Source organism: Paralichthys olivaceus, chromosome 7 (assembly GCF_024713975.1).
Source record: "Paralichthys olivaceus isolate ysfri-2021 chromosome 7, ASM2471397v2, whole genome shotgun sequence".
Classification (NCBI taxonomy): domain Eukaryota; kingdom Metazoa; phylum Chordata; class Actinopteri; order Pleuronectiformes; family Paralichthyidae; genus Paralichthys; species Paralichthys olivaceus.
In genome coordinates, this window is record NC_091099.1 from 8,299,304 (window position 1) to 8,318,022 (window position 18,719).

The 18,719-nt window shown below is 40.7% G+C and overlaps 1 protein-coding gene across 6 annotated transcripts in view; it reads right to left on the bottom strand.

Moving 5' to 3' along the window:
* The window catches only part of ldlrad3 (low density lipoprotein receptor class A domain containing 3), an 84,851-nt gene that overhangs the window by 39,128 nt on the left and 27,004 nt on the right, over nucleotides 1–18,719 (bottom strand). For 4 of the 6 annotated variants that reach the window (XR_011243430.1, XR_011243431.1, XM_069528371.1 and 1 more), the window contains exons 2-4: nucleotides 17,564–17,710; nucleotides 6,477–6,602; nucleotides 4,477–4,611 (exon numbers count right to left, since the gene is read on the bottom strand). Coding sequence is in view for 4 of the 6 variants with exons in the window: in XM_069528371.1 (XP_069384472.1) it covers nucleotides 4,477–4,611; nucleotides 6,477–6,602; nucleotides 17,564–17,710 (408 nt within the window). In the remaining 2 variants the exon portion in view is untranslated. The remainder of the gene's footprint in view (nucleotides 1–4,476; nucleotides 4,612–6,476; nucleotides 6,603–17,563; nucleotides 17,711–18,719) is intronic. The other 2 variants (XM_069528372.1, XM_020078506.2) reach the window with 1 other exon arrangement.

An 18,719-nucleotide genomic window follows, 5' to 3' on the forward strand; every position in this document is an offset into this window, starting at 1 on the left:
CGGGAATTCTCCCACACTTTTTAAAAGATGTCAGCCACTGTGCTGCTAATCAATTTTTCTGTGCTTTCTTAAACTTGACCTTCAGAAAGTTTCTCCAAGAGTTTACAGTGTTGTTTTTGTCGTGTTATTAAGTATGAGGAAAATCACTGTCAGATGTGCTGGACTCACTGAGTGTTTTGTCTGATTGTGTGTCTGTACTCATGCATTCGTGCACATGCTTCCTAAGATATGCAGAGTGGTTCTCTTGTTCTCAGCAAGGGCTCCCCCAGCAGTTAGCCAAGCCCTGCGTGCCCTTCGGCGATGTTTCAACGATAATTCGTCACGGGGGCAAATGCGTGCTGTGTCACTGAACTCTCCATTTCCTCCTATGAGCAGACTGGAAGACCAGAGCAAAGAGAAGCTCAGCTCTGCCAAAAGAGCTTTCATGTCATTTCTGTTTCTGGAGTTGCACTGCTCGGCCTCGGGGCTCGACTTGAGATGGATGCTCCTCTCATCTTGTCATGAGCTTATCGCTATCCCTCACTCAGTCCAAATCCCTGCCTTTCTCTTCAAAATCACCTAACTCTCTTTGCTAACCTCCATCTTCCTGCCCATTGCTATTCATTGCTCCTCACAACTCCCTTTTTCTGGTTCACTATATTATGTTCTTATGTGGTGCGCTTTCCAATTCTTTATCTCTCTCTGTTACAGATTCCCACTCCTAATATCTTTCTACGCCATTATTGGAGCAATGGGTTTATAGGAGATTGTGTATTGTTACATTGCAGTTTGCCACTTTTCCAAGCCCTCTGCTATTTCAAAAATCAATTACCCATCAAATAAAACCATAAACAGTAAAAGCAGCTCTGTTTGTATCTAACTGAGCTAAATTGTCTAAAATCTCTCTGATGGAAAATAAAAGGACTGGAGACAAACAAAAAATGGATGATTGTTTCTGTAGATCTAATTGCCTGACAGCTCTGGTGGGGTAACTAATTGCTGGTGTACCCATAATGATCTGCCAGCTGACAGGCTGCAAGCTGATTTCTTGAATGTTTACAGAGAGGTGGAAAATGTGGACACAAAGAGGCAAGTAATTATGGGTAAAGAGGAAGAGGAGCTGAACAGAGGAAGAGCAGCAGAGGTATAGGAGAGAGAGTGAGGAAGGGGATGCTGTAGTCAGGTGGCTTAGAGCGGATATTGCTTGCCTTATCTGTCACCTGCAGGTCTGTGCTTATTATAGAGAGAGAGGAGAAGTCAGAGCATAATGTAAGGTGTGTGAGTGTGTATGCACATAAGGGCAGAATTAAAGGTAAATGCCATCACTTCCTCTAAAGAGGGTGAAGATAAAAGAAATAAAGACAGAAAAAATTAACTAAAATATGAGCTTCCCTTCCCTGGTCTGTTCTGAAGACCACCGCATTATTTCCACAATAAAGGTCACATGATTTCTTCTTTTTCATTTAAAGAACAAGTAAAGAAAAAAAACATTTTACAAATCTGACGTAGATCAATTAGTGTTGGACCGCCTCATAAGGAATTATTGATTATTGAACCTTTGTTATATTGCAACTGAAGAGAATTATATTGCAATAATCATATTATTGTTGCCCTACTTTTGATTTCACTGCAGTAATCCTGGTGACACAGCATCAAGGTTCCACTGACCTATCACCAAAACTATCTTTGAATTATTTAACGTGTACTTTTAAGTTTCGATTTTGCTCCATGTCCCATTTGCTAACATGGATGAGGCAGGGTTTATGACCTTTACTGCACTCAGCCAGCAGGGGGTGATCGGGATGATTTGGCTTCACTTTTATGGAGCTGTCATGTTGTCGATCTTCATAAATCTTTATCACAATAAGAATCCTGCGATCATTATCCTAACTGTAGTTTGTCAGTTGTGTCTCATCATAAAAACTTTTTTGCAGCCGAGGAACATCAACTTGATAAATGGTGTTGAAACCTTTCACAGGAATCTGCTTTTCATATTTTCAAGTGTACACTGTGACTCCCCTGTTTATCAGACACGTTCTGCCTCTTGAGTTTCTATCAAGTTTCTGCTGACTTAGCCTATCTTACTACTGGTAATAACATTACTGTCTCGTGGGCTATAGATGCTGGCGGTTTATTGTCAACTTTTTTTCCTCTGTTCTCCAAACTTAGCCGGTTCTGACAGACTTTTTTTATATAATAGACTAAATCAATATTACAGCAGCACTTCAACACAAGAAAAAAAAAACAGTAACAGCAGTCCACATTTCATTGCCTTGGGGTTTTATGCACATCAGGGTTGGACTGCTGGCAGATATCAAGTCGCCGTGCCAGTGGAACTGCAGCTGAAGTGATGACAGAAGTCGTCTCTTGTGCCATAGTGGCAGGAGCAGCCTGTGAGAAGTGGAGCTGCCAGTGGAATTATCATGGCATTCCAGATGTAAGTGGTACCAGCGAATAAGACAGTTTTGGGGATTTTATAACAGAAGACATAACACTCACTGTCAGGGATCATCCTGCTCATACTGCTGCTTGAGTTACAATACAAACAATGTCAATGTCATCAACAGCACTCATTCACTATCCTCTACTTGGTGGAGGAGAATATTGTGAGCTTATCTACAAAATTAAAGAAACCCTGACAGTTGTCGGGACATTTTCTCTGCACCGGTAATGTCACAGGATTATGACGTACGACAACAACAATGGTAAAAGCACTTTGAATGACCATGTTTAAATGTAGAAATAAATAAAGTTTCCCACAGTTTGTCCTGCTCTGCTCTTATAACATCTTCTACCGCCTCAACTAACAGATTTGGCTCATGCAAGTCATAAAAAAAATTTTTTAAACTGATTGTAAAAGTCTGTGAAGGACTTTGCAAACCAGCAAATGTCAAATGTCAGCAAATATAAACCTGTCTGTCTTTATCCTCATGATATTCAGATCTTTTTGATAAGAATAAGGAGGAGTAGAATCGCCAAAGAGACAGAACGCTGAGACGTGCAGCTCTTGTTAATCTAGCAGGACATTGATAGAGATTAGTTTTTTTTTTTTTATATACATATGTACACACGTCTCTCTGTAAGTTCAACAGACAGCTCTTCTGATTTAGCAGAATTAAATCACAGCAGTCTATGTCTCCATCAGCGTAACGTTTAATCTGCAGCAGCTTTGCTGTGTCTTTATGAAGCACACAGTGTAAAATATATTTCCTAAGTGATGCCTCCACATATATCAGATGATGAGACATAGTGACTGAAATAATCTTTCAACTCCCTCTATCGTCATTTTATCCAAATAGAGAAGATAAAATACTGTTATCTGCAAGCCAGCACCTGTTCTGAAATCTGCTTCAAAGTTCGCTGCCAATATTTCACACAGAGACGTCCTGATCTAGTGAAAAATCTCTGGTTCATCACAACAGTTGAAAATGACAGTGGTTACATCTCAGGCTCATTTTGAAATTGTTCACATTTCTGTTACATTACGAACCAACTGAATTAATTGAATGAAGATAGAGATGTCTATTTCCAGACTTTCACTTTTAACTTGGGGAAAACTTATCTAACTCAGTCTGTATAATTGGCCTCTGCAGCTACATCTGCCAAACCCTTCCACAGCATGTTGAGGCTTCTCCAGTTTCACGTTTTTCCCAATAATTAGCTGTGAAAATTCCCCAAAAGATAATTATCTACACGACCAGTCTTGGTACAGTGTAATAACAGTCCATGTAAAAGGGATGACTAATTACCACATAGAGTGATGGCCAATTTGAATAGCCATTACTTTTATTTAAATTATTTACTTTTCAGGAAATAAATGCATTGTGGGTAGTTTTTGTATCTTTTTGTTTCTCTATTATACTTTTTTTTAGATACAAATGGCCTCTCTATCTGGAATTTGTAGACAGCCTCTAATTCACATCACTGAAACCCATTCAGTGCATAGGAGTGGTTCTCAAAATAGGGAGGTAGCCCCCCCCCCCCCCCGGAGAGCATAGATCTACTGCATGGGGCGGGGCTGTGGATGATAAGGGAAAATTTAACTTGGATCCTTTTGAGTCATTACTTAATTGTGTCTTTGTGGGTGTGAACTTGTTTTTTCTTTTTTTTTTTCTTGTTTTTGATTGGAGACGTGCTAGAAACAAATCGAGGGCCTTGAACTATTTTTTGCACCAACTCTATCGTTAACTGCTGTAGCAGTTGAATGGGTTTTTGTAGTATTTGAGCACCTTTTGCCCTTTTTTACATTCATATTTGAGTACAAGTGTGTCAGTTAAATGAAACCCCAACAAAAATAGTTTACTATGAGAGTTAAAGGACAATCAGAAGGTTCAAGATTGTCTCTGACCTGCTACAATTCAATGATCTATGTCGTAAAGTCATCCTCAGCCTCAGCGTGTCCCTGTGTCTCTTTTTCAGGGCCTGGGTAGATGTTCCGCTTCCAGTAATAAAAAATGAATCTAATGTGGAAACCTTGTGTTTGATTTAGTAACATACCTGCTGTAGTCAGGCAGAGCTCCTCATCACTGTTGTCCTGGCAGTTGTCCTGGCCGTTACACAAGAAGCTGCGGTCAACACAGCGACCGTTTCGACACTTGAAGCGAGACTCTGAGCACACCAGTGGGTTGCCTGCTGTGGTTAAGTCAGAGCAGAGGTCAAAATTCAAGTTTTAGTTTATATATGGTTACAGAAAAAAGTTTTCAGTTTAAAGTTATATGAGAAACAGGAGCATCTGTCTAACTCTCCCTCAAAGAAACAAACTTCAGTGCATATACATGCATTCAAAGAACATTTCATGCATTCTGTTGTGGTAGTTTGTGCATTTTGGTAGAAGGCCATTCTGAAAACCTGTTGATCATATCCCATCTATAACACTTTGATATGAATACATTTAAAAGAAAACATTTTTTACAGGGATTTGAGAGATAAAAAGGAAAACACTAAAGAGCATTTGATCTGAGGAAGTTTAAGGAAGTTAAACTCAAAAGAAACAAAATCCTGCCGTGCCCTACCACTTCTTTTTTTTTGGCACTTTCACATGTGTCTTTGTTCTGGTTTCTGCTAAATGAGACAGAATTATCTTGTGGGAAGATCCAGACAATTACACAGTTGTGACGCAGTATCTGCTGGGAGTGAGGAGCAAAGCCCCATTTAAATGGCTAGATTAGATTTGTGAGTGTGTGAGGCCCCTGCAGGCTAGGAACACTGCCTCTGACAATGGTGAGTGATTGGCTTGATGCACGTTCCCCACTGGGGAAAGCAGCAACAGGGTCAAGTGAGGACAACGTATATCTCTGATAGCACAGACCACAACTCCAACTCAAAATAAAATGTGACTCTCGCCTTCATTTTCCTCTGCAAGATGAAAGACAAAGCAAACCAGCTCCAGCTTAGCTTTGTTTTCTGAGCCTTTTCATGTATTTGTTCACAAACTGACACAAGGAAAACTTGAGAAAGTAAAAGAAGAGAGGAGTCGAGACAAAGAAATGAGTAACATCTGAAGACATGTAGCAATTGTTTTCTGCATTTGTCTGACTATGTTGCTGCTAGATTAAATGAATCAAAGCATTCCACTCACTTGTGCACTAAAGCAACAATTTTTTTTCTTTTTATAGTTAATTGATGAAGCCAATATTTAGCTTAAAGGAGCACTCCAACAAGATCATATTTCTTCTACAATTACATTAGGTGACTTAAAACAGACAGATTCAAAAGGACAAATCAGAGGCAAAACTGTGCTCTTTTAGTTGTGTTAATAGACTGTTTGCCCCCTGGTGGCTGGCTAAAGTATAGTTCATAAACCCTGCTTCATCCATTTTAATGGATGGAATAAGGGCCACACAAAAAAGTCAAAATACAATAAAATGATTTCTGTCATTTTAGCAAGGTCTTATGATGCATGAGCAAGTGCTAATTAGGTTTCCATTGGTTTAGTTATCTGATGGTATAAAAGCGGAGTGAAAGATCAGGTCATGATGGACAGCTGAGACTGACTTGTGATTGGTGAAGTGCGTTTATAGGCAGGGCCTTGATACAGTGGCTCCATATCACAGTCATATCACAGTGTGAGGAAGTGAAGATGTGTCTTCCATCTTTATATACATTCTATTGTTTGGCTCCAAAAGCACTTAATCCTACGTTTCCCATGATGCAACGATGGTCAGTCCTCTTCCTGCCTGCTTAATCTTTACCATAACTCCTAACCTTAACTTATCTCCACAACCCTTGTTTGTAACTGTCTTTCTGTTGTGTTTATTTTGTTTCGTGTATTTTAGTTACTATCTGATATATATATATATATATATATATATATATATATATATATATACACACTACATTTTTTGTCTAAGTATACATAAATACTACCATCCAATGACTGTATGATAAGTATCTGCGTAATAACTGTTATGACTGGAGGACAGTACATCACTGACTCATGTTGACCACAGCATGAGACAGATTCCTTTTATTGGATTTGGTTGCTGTGTGAGACTCACTGCAGTTCTCCTCGTCACTCCCATCAGGACAGTCGCTGAAGCCGTTACAACGGAAGCGGCCAATGATGCAGTGGACGCCATTAGCGCAGGCAAAGAACGTTGGAGCGCACTTTGACTTGACTTTAGCTGAGAACAGATGGGAGGTGGGGGAAGAGGAGGAGGAGAAGAAAAATGGATTAGAGTTTGTGCGTGATGGGAAGAGGATACTGCTAATTCAAAAGATATACATCATGTTTTATGACAGAATTAGCTTTAGCTATAATGCACAATTAGGAGAGGGACCCACCAATAAGGCCAGCTGAGATTTATTATTTTTTTATGGAAACATAACACAAATATATGTTCTAAAATTAAAAACTGTGAACCATTCAACCAGGGTTCAAACTGCTTAACAGCTGCTGTTTAATAGAGACCAGTTAATTATTCAGCTCATTTTGTTCAGCAATTCTTATCTTCAAGTTCTCTCAAGTATGACAATTAAAGGGTGCGATCACCAGCAAGTACTGATAGGCCACGAAAACAACTGAATTGCAAAGACAAAGAGAGCAAATGGTGTGAGTGAGTGCTTGTATGGATTCTGCCATTGATCAGCCTAAGCAGGCTATGGGTCTTATCTCCCAGGAAGGGCATGGGACTGAATGACGAGCATGCGGAACATCAATGTCTGGCATCCTCCGCTTAGTGCTAACCCCTGGCTTTAACTCAAACACATTGATCTTCCCCAGCAGAAGCAGAAAAACAAGATCGCAGGTAGATACAAGCAAAGACATCACAAAAAAGAAGAACTCCCTTTATCTTAATATCTTCTTTGAAGTTTCAATGTGACGTCTAGAATAAAAGAACTTGAAGCTTTGCAACTGTATTTACAGTTGGAGGTTGTGAGTTACATCTGTGTGAAATACAGAATTAAGTCTCAGACATCTGTTTCACTTCTTCGGCCTCAGTTAAACTACTCATGGATTATTCTCTTCTCGTAATTTGCATTATAATACAAAGGATCAAACTTGTAAATGTGGCTTTGTGTAAGAGCTACTCCTGTTGTAGGAGTCCTTACTGAAGACAGACAAAGGAAAAGCTACTAACAACAGCTTAGACATTCTTGTGAAGGAAGTTAAATAAGACTAGAAGTTAATTCCAGACAGGGAATATCATTATAAACTCTGTATCAGATGAACGGTTGCAATAATGAACAACTCACACATTTATATACACACGCATGCACACACACACACACACACAAAGAGAGGGAAAGGTTTGTGTAGGGGTGTTTGGGCATCTAGAAGTGAGCCACCAAACAGTCATTTTTTTGTTTTTTTGTCTATGCCGAATACAAAGGATGGAATTGGCCTCCTCATGGGTTGGCATTGTGCCGTCTCAAATGCCAGGGGCGCACATTTTTCCCTCTACAATATATTGTGGTTGGCTGATTTATGAGCTCTTTCAAGCTGCGGTGATTATGTGTAGGGAGGGGGAGGGCTAGGCATAAAAAGCATGAGGGTTTGGAGCGCCCGTCTCCAGGATGAAATGCAATCCGCTGAACGTGGGAGGGAGCTGGGATGGTGCCCGATCTCTGTGTCTTCAGTCTGGGAAGCTTTTGTTTACCTGGACAGCAAGAGGCCCGAACCACCCAAAGCTCATTTTGCACGGTATATCACAATCATTAAATCCAACGAAAAATACAAACAAAAACAAACAAAAACAAATGTGGCTTCGAGCTGCAGCAACACATAAAAGAAAAGATACAAAAACATACTACTGTTGAGGGGATACTTACAATGAAACTCATTTGGTTAAAAACAAAGGCAATGTAAAACTCTATTCTGTATTTTTTGTCTGTCTTGAATTTTTTTGTTATGAATCTATCGAGGGAATTAATGGAAACATGTTCTGGTACACATCTTACATCATATGCAAAGCAGCAGAAAGCATAGAGTCTGTTAGTTTCAGACCAAAGCAGATTTTATATTACATCCAGCACACACGTGGTTTAAATAGCAAATGTTCTTGTGTCCATGTGATTGCCCATATTATGTTAGCCCTAAAGAGTCATGCCCTCAAGTTCTCAGTTTGCTTTATTGCTATCTTGATGAATTTAAAGTCACCAGACAAATCCTAGTCTGAAGCGTTACACTGTACTGTTGTTTTGAGGGTGAATTGTCAAGACAGTAAAAAATTCTTAAATAAGCTACTTTCAGACATGCACTGACCTCTGCATATTCTGTGGAAACATTTCAGAGGGGCTGTATGTGAAAACACAAAAGTCAGAGTCAGTTGCTCTGAACAATTTTCCTGCCACTCCTCTCGTAAAAAGTCCGAAAAAACATCCAGGTGAGCACAAGATAATGCCTGTCAATGACATTTCTAACACACGACAGACCAAAAAAAAATGAAAACCATGTGGGTTCATAGAAGTTAATCTCTGAAAATGGCTATAGCACAAGAGTAGCTTGTTACAAACACAGATGACCTGCATGAGTACAAAATGAAACCAGCTTCCCTGCAGGGAGGTATTCTGTCTTCCACCATTATAGTGCTATTTGATAAGGTCTAAGCATACATGACAGGAGATGCACACTGATTAGTTTATTAATGGTTACACCCAAAACACACACCCATTATTAATCAACCTTTATTTTACCTCTTTAAACTTGGAAACGGCCTAACTGCACTAACACTATGACATGAGATGCTTAAACTAGAGCCAATAAAGTTTCTTATTGGAAATATACAACTTTCTACTCTGTGTAGACATGGACCGATTCATTTATTTGCTTGGCAGACCTGGCAAGAAAGACAGCTCTGTTATTGCTCTGACATTCCTCATTCACTGCCTCCCTCCTCTGAATCCTCATTACCACTTCTACCGCTGGCAGAATTCATTTGACCCTGAGTTTGTTTTCCAAATTAGCACAAAAGTCACATGAAGGGCAAGCTCATGAAGGGAACTTCGTGGGTGGGAGAGAAAGATGGAGCTAATGTGCTTAGCTTTGTTTTGGGGATGCGTGGCCCTTTATAGCCTGTGCTGAGCGGTTTTCGAAGCAAGACAAAAATTAATTAGAGGGAGCAAGCTGAGTGTGGAAGAGAAGGTAAAGACACAGGCTTTGTATGTTTAATTTGATAACTCTGTTCATTCCATGTCCAGGACTTTCAATTTTCAATAATAACTCCAACACCTCTGACTTACTCTTCAAACAATTACCAAGAATTTCATCCTATTTTCTTTCCCTCTGTCTTGACTCTGTTCCCCGGTTTGAGCTGCTTTAGTTTCTTGCCAAATTTTATTTCTCATCTCTGAGCCTTTGTAGAAGTTGTTTACGTAAAGCAGACAGCGGGCTGGATGGCTTCCAAACTTAGTTCCAGTGTTCACTGAGCAGCACAAATGAAAACGAATGACTTTTGCAGTGGAGCTGATTCCTTCAGGTGAGACTATCACGAGCAGAAAAACCTGGCTGGATCACACAGAAATGCGCAGCTGGAGGACACACAACCGAGAGAGCGACACCAGAAAAGTCTTTGTTACTGTCTCCTACACATTTACAGACACTGCATAAGGAGGTGACTATTTTTTTTTACAATTCTTCCATAAGGACATCTATAAATGAGAATACTACACTTTCTCCAAGCATCCATTTAAAATATTTTCCACCATCTTCACTACTAGTAAAATGTAACATGAAGAGACTACTGTCTCTTCTGAAGTGTCATTATCTCCCCAGTGGCTTCAGCATACGTGTCACCCTGCATCTTGTTGCAGATTGCATGCTTTGCTCTTCACCAATATGCACCTTGGTTCCCTTCTCCTCATTTCTCCCCCTTTCCTCCCTCTCTTACGGTTCCCCAGAGAGCAAAATAAGTTGTTCGGCACAGGTAGGCCGGGTCGTGATGGGCATGCATGATTGGCAGAGTGAGGAGAAGGACTGGAGGAAGAGACCATCAAGAAAGAGAACAGTGGTGAGTGAGCAGGGAGAGAACAGTGGCAGAGAGAGAGCAGAGACAGCTGACGACTTCAAAGGTTTCTCTGACCTTGCTGGGCATTTCAGAAAGGGAGGAAATCAATAGGTAATGGAGTCAAAGAATAAGCAAGAGGGGCATGGGTAGTTTCAGTCTAGAGGGCATGAGGGATCAAAATAATCATTCCACACATTTCACTGTCTAAGTCCTGCACTGCAGTTGTAAAGAAAGTAAAAGGCATTGCACTGTTATAGAGCTGCATAGCTTTACCTCAAGGGACAAACATTCACACGCCTCTGGGTTTCTGCATAACCATCAACCTTCTTACTAGATGAGGAAGCATGTGTGGCCGTGCAGCAGGCGCATGTGCAAAATATCAGTTATATTTTAATGACTTTCAATAAAAGGGGGAGGGAAGGAAAGGGTATGGGAGAAAAAGCAGCGAGTGATCTGTCAAATAATAACCCGTCTGCAATATTCATCACAGAAAGTAACTTACAGCAGAAATTGCCTTGTTTGATCTGGTAGTGCCCAACATTGTATTGTATTGTAAAATGATGAGAGAGCATGTCTTATTCTTTTGAAGACTCTGAATGAATCGCTTTGCCTAATTTGTGACAATTGATGAAGCGAGGAGAGAAAAAAAGACGGAAGAGACAGAATCAGAGCAAGAGACTATGTAAGATCCTAGTCAGTATTTGATCCATGTCCCTTGGTATTAATTACACCCGCTCATTGATCAATCGACCATTAAGCACATGAGATGCCCCAGACTAAGTCCCATTAAACCGTCCCCTGCTTTCCTCACTGCTCTTCTTACTGTTCCATTGTCTCTCTGTTTTCTGTCTATTGGATTCTCTTTTCTTATTTTACTCGCAGGGGTTAATAAAAACACACAAACTGAGACAGTGTCCAGTCTAAGTCCCCCAAACTCCTGCAATCCCACCTGCTTTTTCTTCTGTCTGTCTAAGTCTACACACAGACACAAACAAACAGGAAACAAGACCTTTACGGCTGTTAAGCATGGCAGAACTGAGACTGAACAATACTCAACAGAAGAAAACTAGAATGGCACTCAGTGGAGTTCAACCCTCCACCTAGACCCAACAGTCCCCTTTAAAACTAAGGTTAAATTCTCTAGATCAAATTTTTAATTAAAACAGATTCGGACAAAATTATCGATATCAGTCCCCTAAACATGCCTATTTTCATAACCATTAGTTTTTTAAAATTTGATGGGTTCTCCTCTGACCCATACCGTATGCTTCCACCAAGTTTCTTGAAGGAGGCATACAGACAGACACACAAACACCGAAGAAAACATTACCCTTCTTGGAAGATGCTTGGAGATTGCATACCTTCTTCGAGGCTAACGCTAACGCTAACCCTATATCCTGCCATCTCAAAGAAAGTGAAAAGACATTCCTTGATGTGTCTGGTTATCTGGATCCATTTCAAAATTGAATTGGTTCTTTCTTGGGTCACACCCAACTCTTCCACAAAGTTTCACGGAAATCAGTTAAGTAGTTTTGTGTTATCCTGCAAACTATCAAACAATCACAGATGAAAACGTAACCAAAGATACAGAACACATCTGTGAGCGGTACATGGCTCTTTGTGTTTGCATCAGTGCATTGGTCATTGCTCCTATCATGCACACTCTCCTAATCTCAGCACCTCACTTCACCCGTGGTTGGTCTGGTGAAGAATTGGAAGAAATGTGTGAGCCTTGATATCTAAATCATAATCAATCTGTCTCAGGAGTCTTTTAAGCGATTTCCACTCCTGCTGTCAAGCAGAACTTTGCTGTTGATAAGCATTTAGCAGCTCTTCTGAACTCAGTGTCTCATGAGCATATTGAAGAGGTCAGTACACACACAAAACCCCCCAAAAAACAAAAGCACCATTGATGTTGCTCCAGGCGTTTGATTGTGTTATGACTGCAAAAAGCAATAATGCATTAATATTGGAGTAATCCAATAAACTTAATTTATTTTGCACCTAATTGTTATGAAGAAGTAACAGGATCAATAAACAGTTCATCAGGTAATGAAAACTCTAAATGGCTGTATTGCTCACTCTAATGAAGTATTAATAGACTTCTAAAATAACGGAAATTCATCAACTCTTGTGTGAGACGCTAACTGTTTGAGATTGAATGAAACAGGCCAAGAATTGCACTGTAAAGTGAATTCCTGCAGCAAAAACCATAAAGTATAAAGATTTGCTTCCTTTTACTGGAATGTAGTTCAAACTAATTTTTCTTTAACATATTTATTTAAATCTAGACTTCTCCAATGTGCAGTAAACTCTGCATTATCTATTACACAATAAAGATGTTTTCAGACATGAACGGCAGAAATTTGGTTTCGAAAATTTTACAGAGCTTGTGTTCCTCATATGAAGAACGCACCAGTTCATTCTCCGTATAAGTCTCATTCAGAACATTCAGGCGAGCGGTGGTGCCTGGGTAGAGCATGCAGGAGAATATTGTCCTCTTTCTGAGTGGACATCTTTGTCAGCATCTTCTACATGTATCAGTACATAAAAGTCATAAATGTCATTTTCCTGTATTCTCACATGGGCTCACACACATGGACTCGGATATTTGCATTCTCACAGATTGGAAAATATCAGTGCAGGTCTGAAAGCAACATTTTCCACAAAAAGCTCCTGGACATGCAAACAAAATAAAGTTAAACCTCAGAGAGTATTCAAGTGAGAAATGATGCATTTTACAGCTTATTAAATCAGCCTCTCTTGAAATGGAAGAATATTTTTTTTTCTTCTTATAGTATTGGTTTTAACGCCCAGAGGACTGAAACCATACAATATTTCACAACAAAAAGAGACTTGTTAGAGAGAAGAAATTCGCCTATACTCACCCCAATCCTGATATTTTTTATGGAAAATATGGTCTGCAGAACAAAATAGACAGTACAAGCAGTACAACAAGTAACAATACCACCTTGATTGCCTTGCTTTATGCTGACGTGCGAGAACAACTTGATTTTGAGCGTTACATGAGGAGATGAGCAGCCCTTTGGTGTAGTAGATGTATTCTGATGTTTGTTTCGTTGGGAGCCACTAACAATGCTGAGAGGCCCCTCCAATTAAAAGTTAAAGCGCAACTTTCTTAGGAGTTTTTAAGGAGTTTTTAAGTGTATAATTCAAAAAGGCCACAGCCTCAGCCTGCAGCACTTCTACTACAGAATAGTCATTTCATTGAAATGTGCCTCTCTTGTCTTTCTTCTGCACAGCATTTCTGCCTCCCCCCGTCTTTGATTCCTCATGTCTTGCTTTACACATCATGACCACTCACCCTTTCACCCCTACTATGTATCTCTGCTAGCTCGCCTGCTCATGCCCTGCCCAGACAAGGGCAAAGAGGCTAATCCTGGCTATGAGGCCCAGTAAGCTCAGTCAGCTCTGCTCCCTCTCTCTTCTGTCAGTATGCATTTTGTCTAACAGTCTCCCAGGCTGTCGTTATGGACACCAGAGAGCAGGATGGTACTTTTGACCTTTTTGCGTGGGGAATTAGTCAGCAGCCTCTCTCTGAGTCATTGCTTGAAATCCCCTTCAGACCTGGCAACATGTAAACACACACACAAATGTACCCACATAGAGCAGATGGAGATACACTTTGTAAATTAAATAAATTATACAGATTTTCATCTAAAATGTAGTTAAATTCATGTGGAGCAGAGTAGTCCATAAAACATATACTTGATAAAAAGGATCTGAAGGGGGTCCTGGCCTCATGCAGCAAGACAGTAATACAATAAGCTGCATCTTTAATGCAATAAGACTCAGGCTGGAGCTGTTGCCTCTCTTCTTACAGCCCAGAATGTTATTTAAAAGGCAGTAAAACATATTTACATGACTCAAGCTGACCCTTGTGCCAGAAGGGACCAGAACAAGCAACAAACAGGAGAGGAGCGTTGGGTGGAAAGGAAAGACAGTGGCTGCGTGAGGCCAGGACCAACTTCAGATCCTTTCTGTTTTTTATGGACTACTCTGCTTTACATCAGTTCTGGAGCATGTCAGGAGAATAAAACAGCTGGTCTGTTTAATATTTCCGTAGGTGTTTCCAGGTGCAACAACGAGGTTGTATCACTTTAAATGTTGCTGCAGGAGAGAATTGTGGGGCAGCATTTCTTCTTTCCTGTCGTAAAGGATGGTCCTATGTCTCATGCTAGATAAGTTAGGAAGAATTGATGCTTCTTTCCTTATCCTTTAGGAATATCAAATAGCTATTATTATGGCGGTCACTGAAATACCCTCGAAATACTGGTTCTCTCTTCCAACACACTTTAATACTGGTTTGGACACTTGCAACCCCATATGTGCAGGTGAGTGTGTTAAAGTTTTACAAATTTCATTCAGTTTCAAATGAAAATTAATTTTTGAACAGGTCCTGCCAAGTCATTTGCATAACTGATTTGTTCTCTTTAGTGTTTGCAAATTTTACCACAGTGGTTCAAAAAACAAAATCCTTGTTTTGGAGACAGAGACACATAAAGTATGACCTTTATTTTGAGCTCTGCAGGCGAATTCCTCGTATTAGAGACACGTACATCAGCACAGTCTGCTTAACAGGGGATCTCCACTCTCTAACTACAGCTGTCTTCTGGTGCAAACTCGTGTGGTAAAAATAGGCACGGGTCCCACAGCAAAAGATGTGTCAGAGAATTTAATGCTCCCACAAACATTTCATAAATAAATAAGAATATTATTTACATATGCCTGGCTACAAAGCACAAACTGTCCAACAGCGCCTAACTGCTACAGAAAAAAGAATAGAAAGAGAAGCAAGGAAGGGTTTCTAAAAATATAACTCTTTAATGATCTACAGTACAGTCTCATTACTGGCACATTAAAAATTGGCTAATTATTGAAAGAGGTGGAGGAAAAAAAAAACACATTGATGGTGAATTAAAACAAATGTTCTGGGAAACCTCCAGGCAGAAGCCAACTGCTCATATTACAGATGGAAGGAAATGTTATATCCTGTGGTGGTCAAAACTGCTCTGCCTCCATGGTAATCACAAGTGAGCAGACGTCACCAGATACCCTGTTTGATTTCATACTAGGTTATATAAAAGTCAGTCTGAAAGTCCGTCCATCCTTCCATAATCTATACTGCTTATCTTTTTAGGGTCACTGGGGAGATGGAGCCAGCTGGTACTGAGAGGCAGGGTAGTCTCATAGTCATATTTCATTTAATAAAAGTTATTTTCTAAGGAGTCTATTCTGAAATATATTATTCATCTAACTGACAGAAGGAGACTAAGCTATCCCTCTCTATCTAGAAATATGTATATATAAATATATATAGATAAAAACAGGGGCGTGTGTGTATTCTTAGAGGGGGGTGACTAATTATGACTGTACTTTCAGAGCTGTGCCACAGTCTCAAAGTTTCCAGGCACTGTGTTCCTCTCAAAGAAGAGACATTCAGACAGAGCTCCTGCTGTAGCCACCGTAATGAGTCCTCCTCTCTACCTCCTTCCCTTCCCTCGCTCCCTTGTTCCCCCCTCCCTCCGTCTGTCAGACTGTCCCTGCAGAGCCCATAATGGAGCCAGAGGTCCGTCTGGGGACTCGTGTGAAGCAGTCACCGGAGATATCGACTGACAAATAGCGATCTATCTGAGGATAATAAGACCCACTTATGCCAGAGCAGATAATGTCAGAAACAGACATATATAGACTTCTAACAACAGGGAGGCAGGCTGGCGTTGATGCTTTATGATAACTTGCTTTTATCTACAGCAGTACTGCATGCAGTGTCAACCATCAAAAGTCCTGTCATTAGGTTCAAAGCACTTGAGGTGTTTTTGATTGAAAATGTAACAAACTGACACTTTAACTGCGCAATAAGATAGAACGGGAACAACAACTGTATTTAATTCTGAGGTAGTTACTCTGAATGCATCTGAATATTATTATCTCTTATCCAGGTCTGACAGTTGTTGACAGTTTAAGGTCACTGAGTGATGAAAATCTGCGGCACACAACCCATCAACTTAAGAAGTTTGATCATACGAAAGACTCACAGGAATGTCAGTTGTAACCGAGTAAAGAAGACAGGCGAGGACAGCACATTTCCCTTCATGCATACAGTATAACTAAGATGACCTAGGCATTACAAACTACAGAGATTGATGACTACAGTTTGGCTATAGTGAGTGTGTGTGTGTGTGTGTGTGTGTGTGTGTGTGTGTGTGTGTGTGTGTGTGTGTGTGTGTGTGTGTATGTGTGTCTGTGTGTGTGATGGTATGCTATGGGACACAGCTTTGTCAAAAGCAGTCTGCTTGCTCTCTGAGCTGTGAACCAGAGACAACAATGAGAGAAGTGACGGCTGAATAAAGACAGGAGCACGAGGCGTCACAAAGGAGGATAAACCATTGGAGTTTTTTTTGAGGGAAACAAAATCTCTGCAGTATGCATTCTTGGCAATATGCTTTTCTAACTGAAAACAAGCCTCTGTGAAGCAAATTACATGCCAAAAATCATCAGATGAATTAAAGAGGGACGGTGTGGAGTGGTAGAAGAAAAAAAAACAGGAGAGTAACACATCATGTGGGGTTTCCATTCAGTGCGGCAGGGGCCTCACAGTCAATCCTCATCAGCACTCGCATCTCTGTACTGAGCTCTTGCTGAGACGTTCAGAGGAAAGGGAGGAGCAGCAGACCAGAGAGATCAAACCCCACTTATATTGAGGATCAAATCTGAACTATTACTGTAGCCTTACAGTAGAATTATGCATGTGCTACTATTTCTGCACACAGAAGTAATCAGTCTTTGCTTTGATGGTATTAAGTTTTGCCCTGGTGCTAAACTGGGGCCGAGGGTCTTGCAGGCGGAGGAGGAGGAGGAGGAGGGTGCACGCTGTGGGAGAGAGCGACTTGAGGATTGAATGGGGAAATTCATTTAAGTTGGCAGAGCATTAGGTTTAAATGGCCCTTGTGGCTCTATGGATGAGGAGGGGAGGAAAACCTCAACAGCAATATTGCTCAGTGAGAGGGGAGTTCAGGAGCTGAGGAGACATGACTAAATTGGCTATCTGGATACTTTAAGGCACAGCTAACAGACACACAAAAAAAGATTTGATAACAGAATGAAACTGGACTTACGACAGCCCTTCTCATCGCTCTTGTCAAAGCAGTCGGGCAATCCGTCACACTGCCACCCACCGGGGACGCACTTCCCATCTCCACACATGAAGTTTCCAGGGATGTTGCACTCTGTGGTGAAGTTATTCCCTGGAAGCAGCTGGCTCTCTGGTGGATATACAGATAGAGGGGAGAGAGAAGGGAGGACAAGAAAAAGAAAGAGAATAGACTATTACATTCTTACTCCATAACTAAATCAGACAGGTAGCGGGATATTGCATTCCAGTGATATTCATCACCATAGTCAAAATTATTATCTCCGTCCCGTGCTCTATTCAAAAAACCGTATCAATCTGTGGGCAAATAAACAAGAGGACGAATCCATGAATACAAACGCAGAGGAGGTCATTCAGTGTTAACAGCACTGTGGGCATATGCGTCACTGTAAGGGTTGGGCAATATCATAATAGGGGTCGATAAGGATACAAAAACAAAAGTCACACAAACAAAGTGGATATATATGCCATGGACACAGATGCACAGATATGCAGTTACGAAGGATGCAACCCAAACTAGTTCAGGGCACGTCTAAGTTGACGCAGTGCAGCTGTGGCATAATGGGTTAGAATGTGAAACAGGGCCCGTCAGCTGAGGTTTGACGCTATGCAGTGAGAAATTTAGCTCGTAAACAAACCTATAGGGCCACAGGACGCAGGAGCTGCACCTGCTGCCAAGAGGTGGACCGTTAAGTCTTAAGTGACAGGGTGGTTTAGACAAACAGTGATCTCAAAAAACAGGTTCAGATTTCAGCAGAGTCTGTCTGCGAAAGAGCTTCTCATTTGACCAATCACATTTGAGCAGGCTTTGATTAGCCACAGGTAAACCTACCGATTATTGCATCGTCTGTCTGCTTTTTAATTTATCTGCATTCGTATGAATATAGCTGTTCATAAAGATTAGTCCAAATGCCGTCTGGGCCTAAAACATCTAAACAATTTGTCACTGCTGAGTGGAGAAAGGTCTTGACCTGGATATCCACTGTCAACACAGGAATTCCCTCTGAGACTGCCCAAACAGTGACTGTGCGTGACACACACTGATGTAGCAAAAAGGTTTTGTATAAGGGATATCCTACCTATCTGAAGCTGCATCTGTTCTTTCAGAATTTCAAAATAAA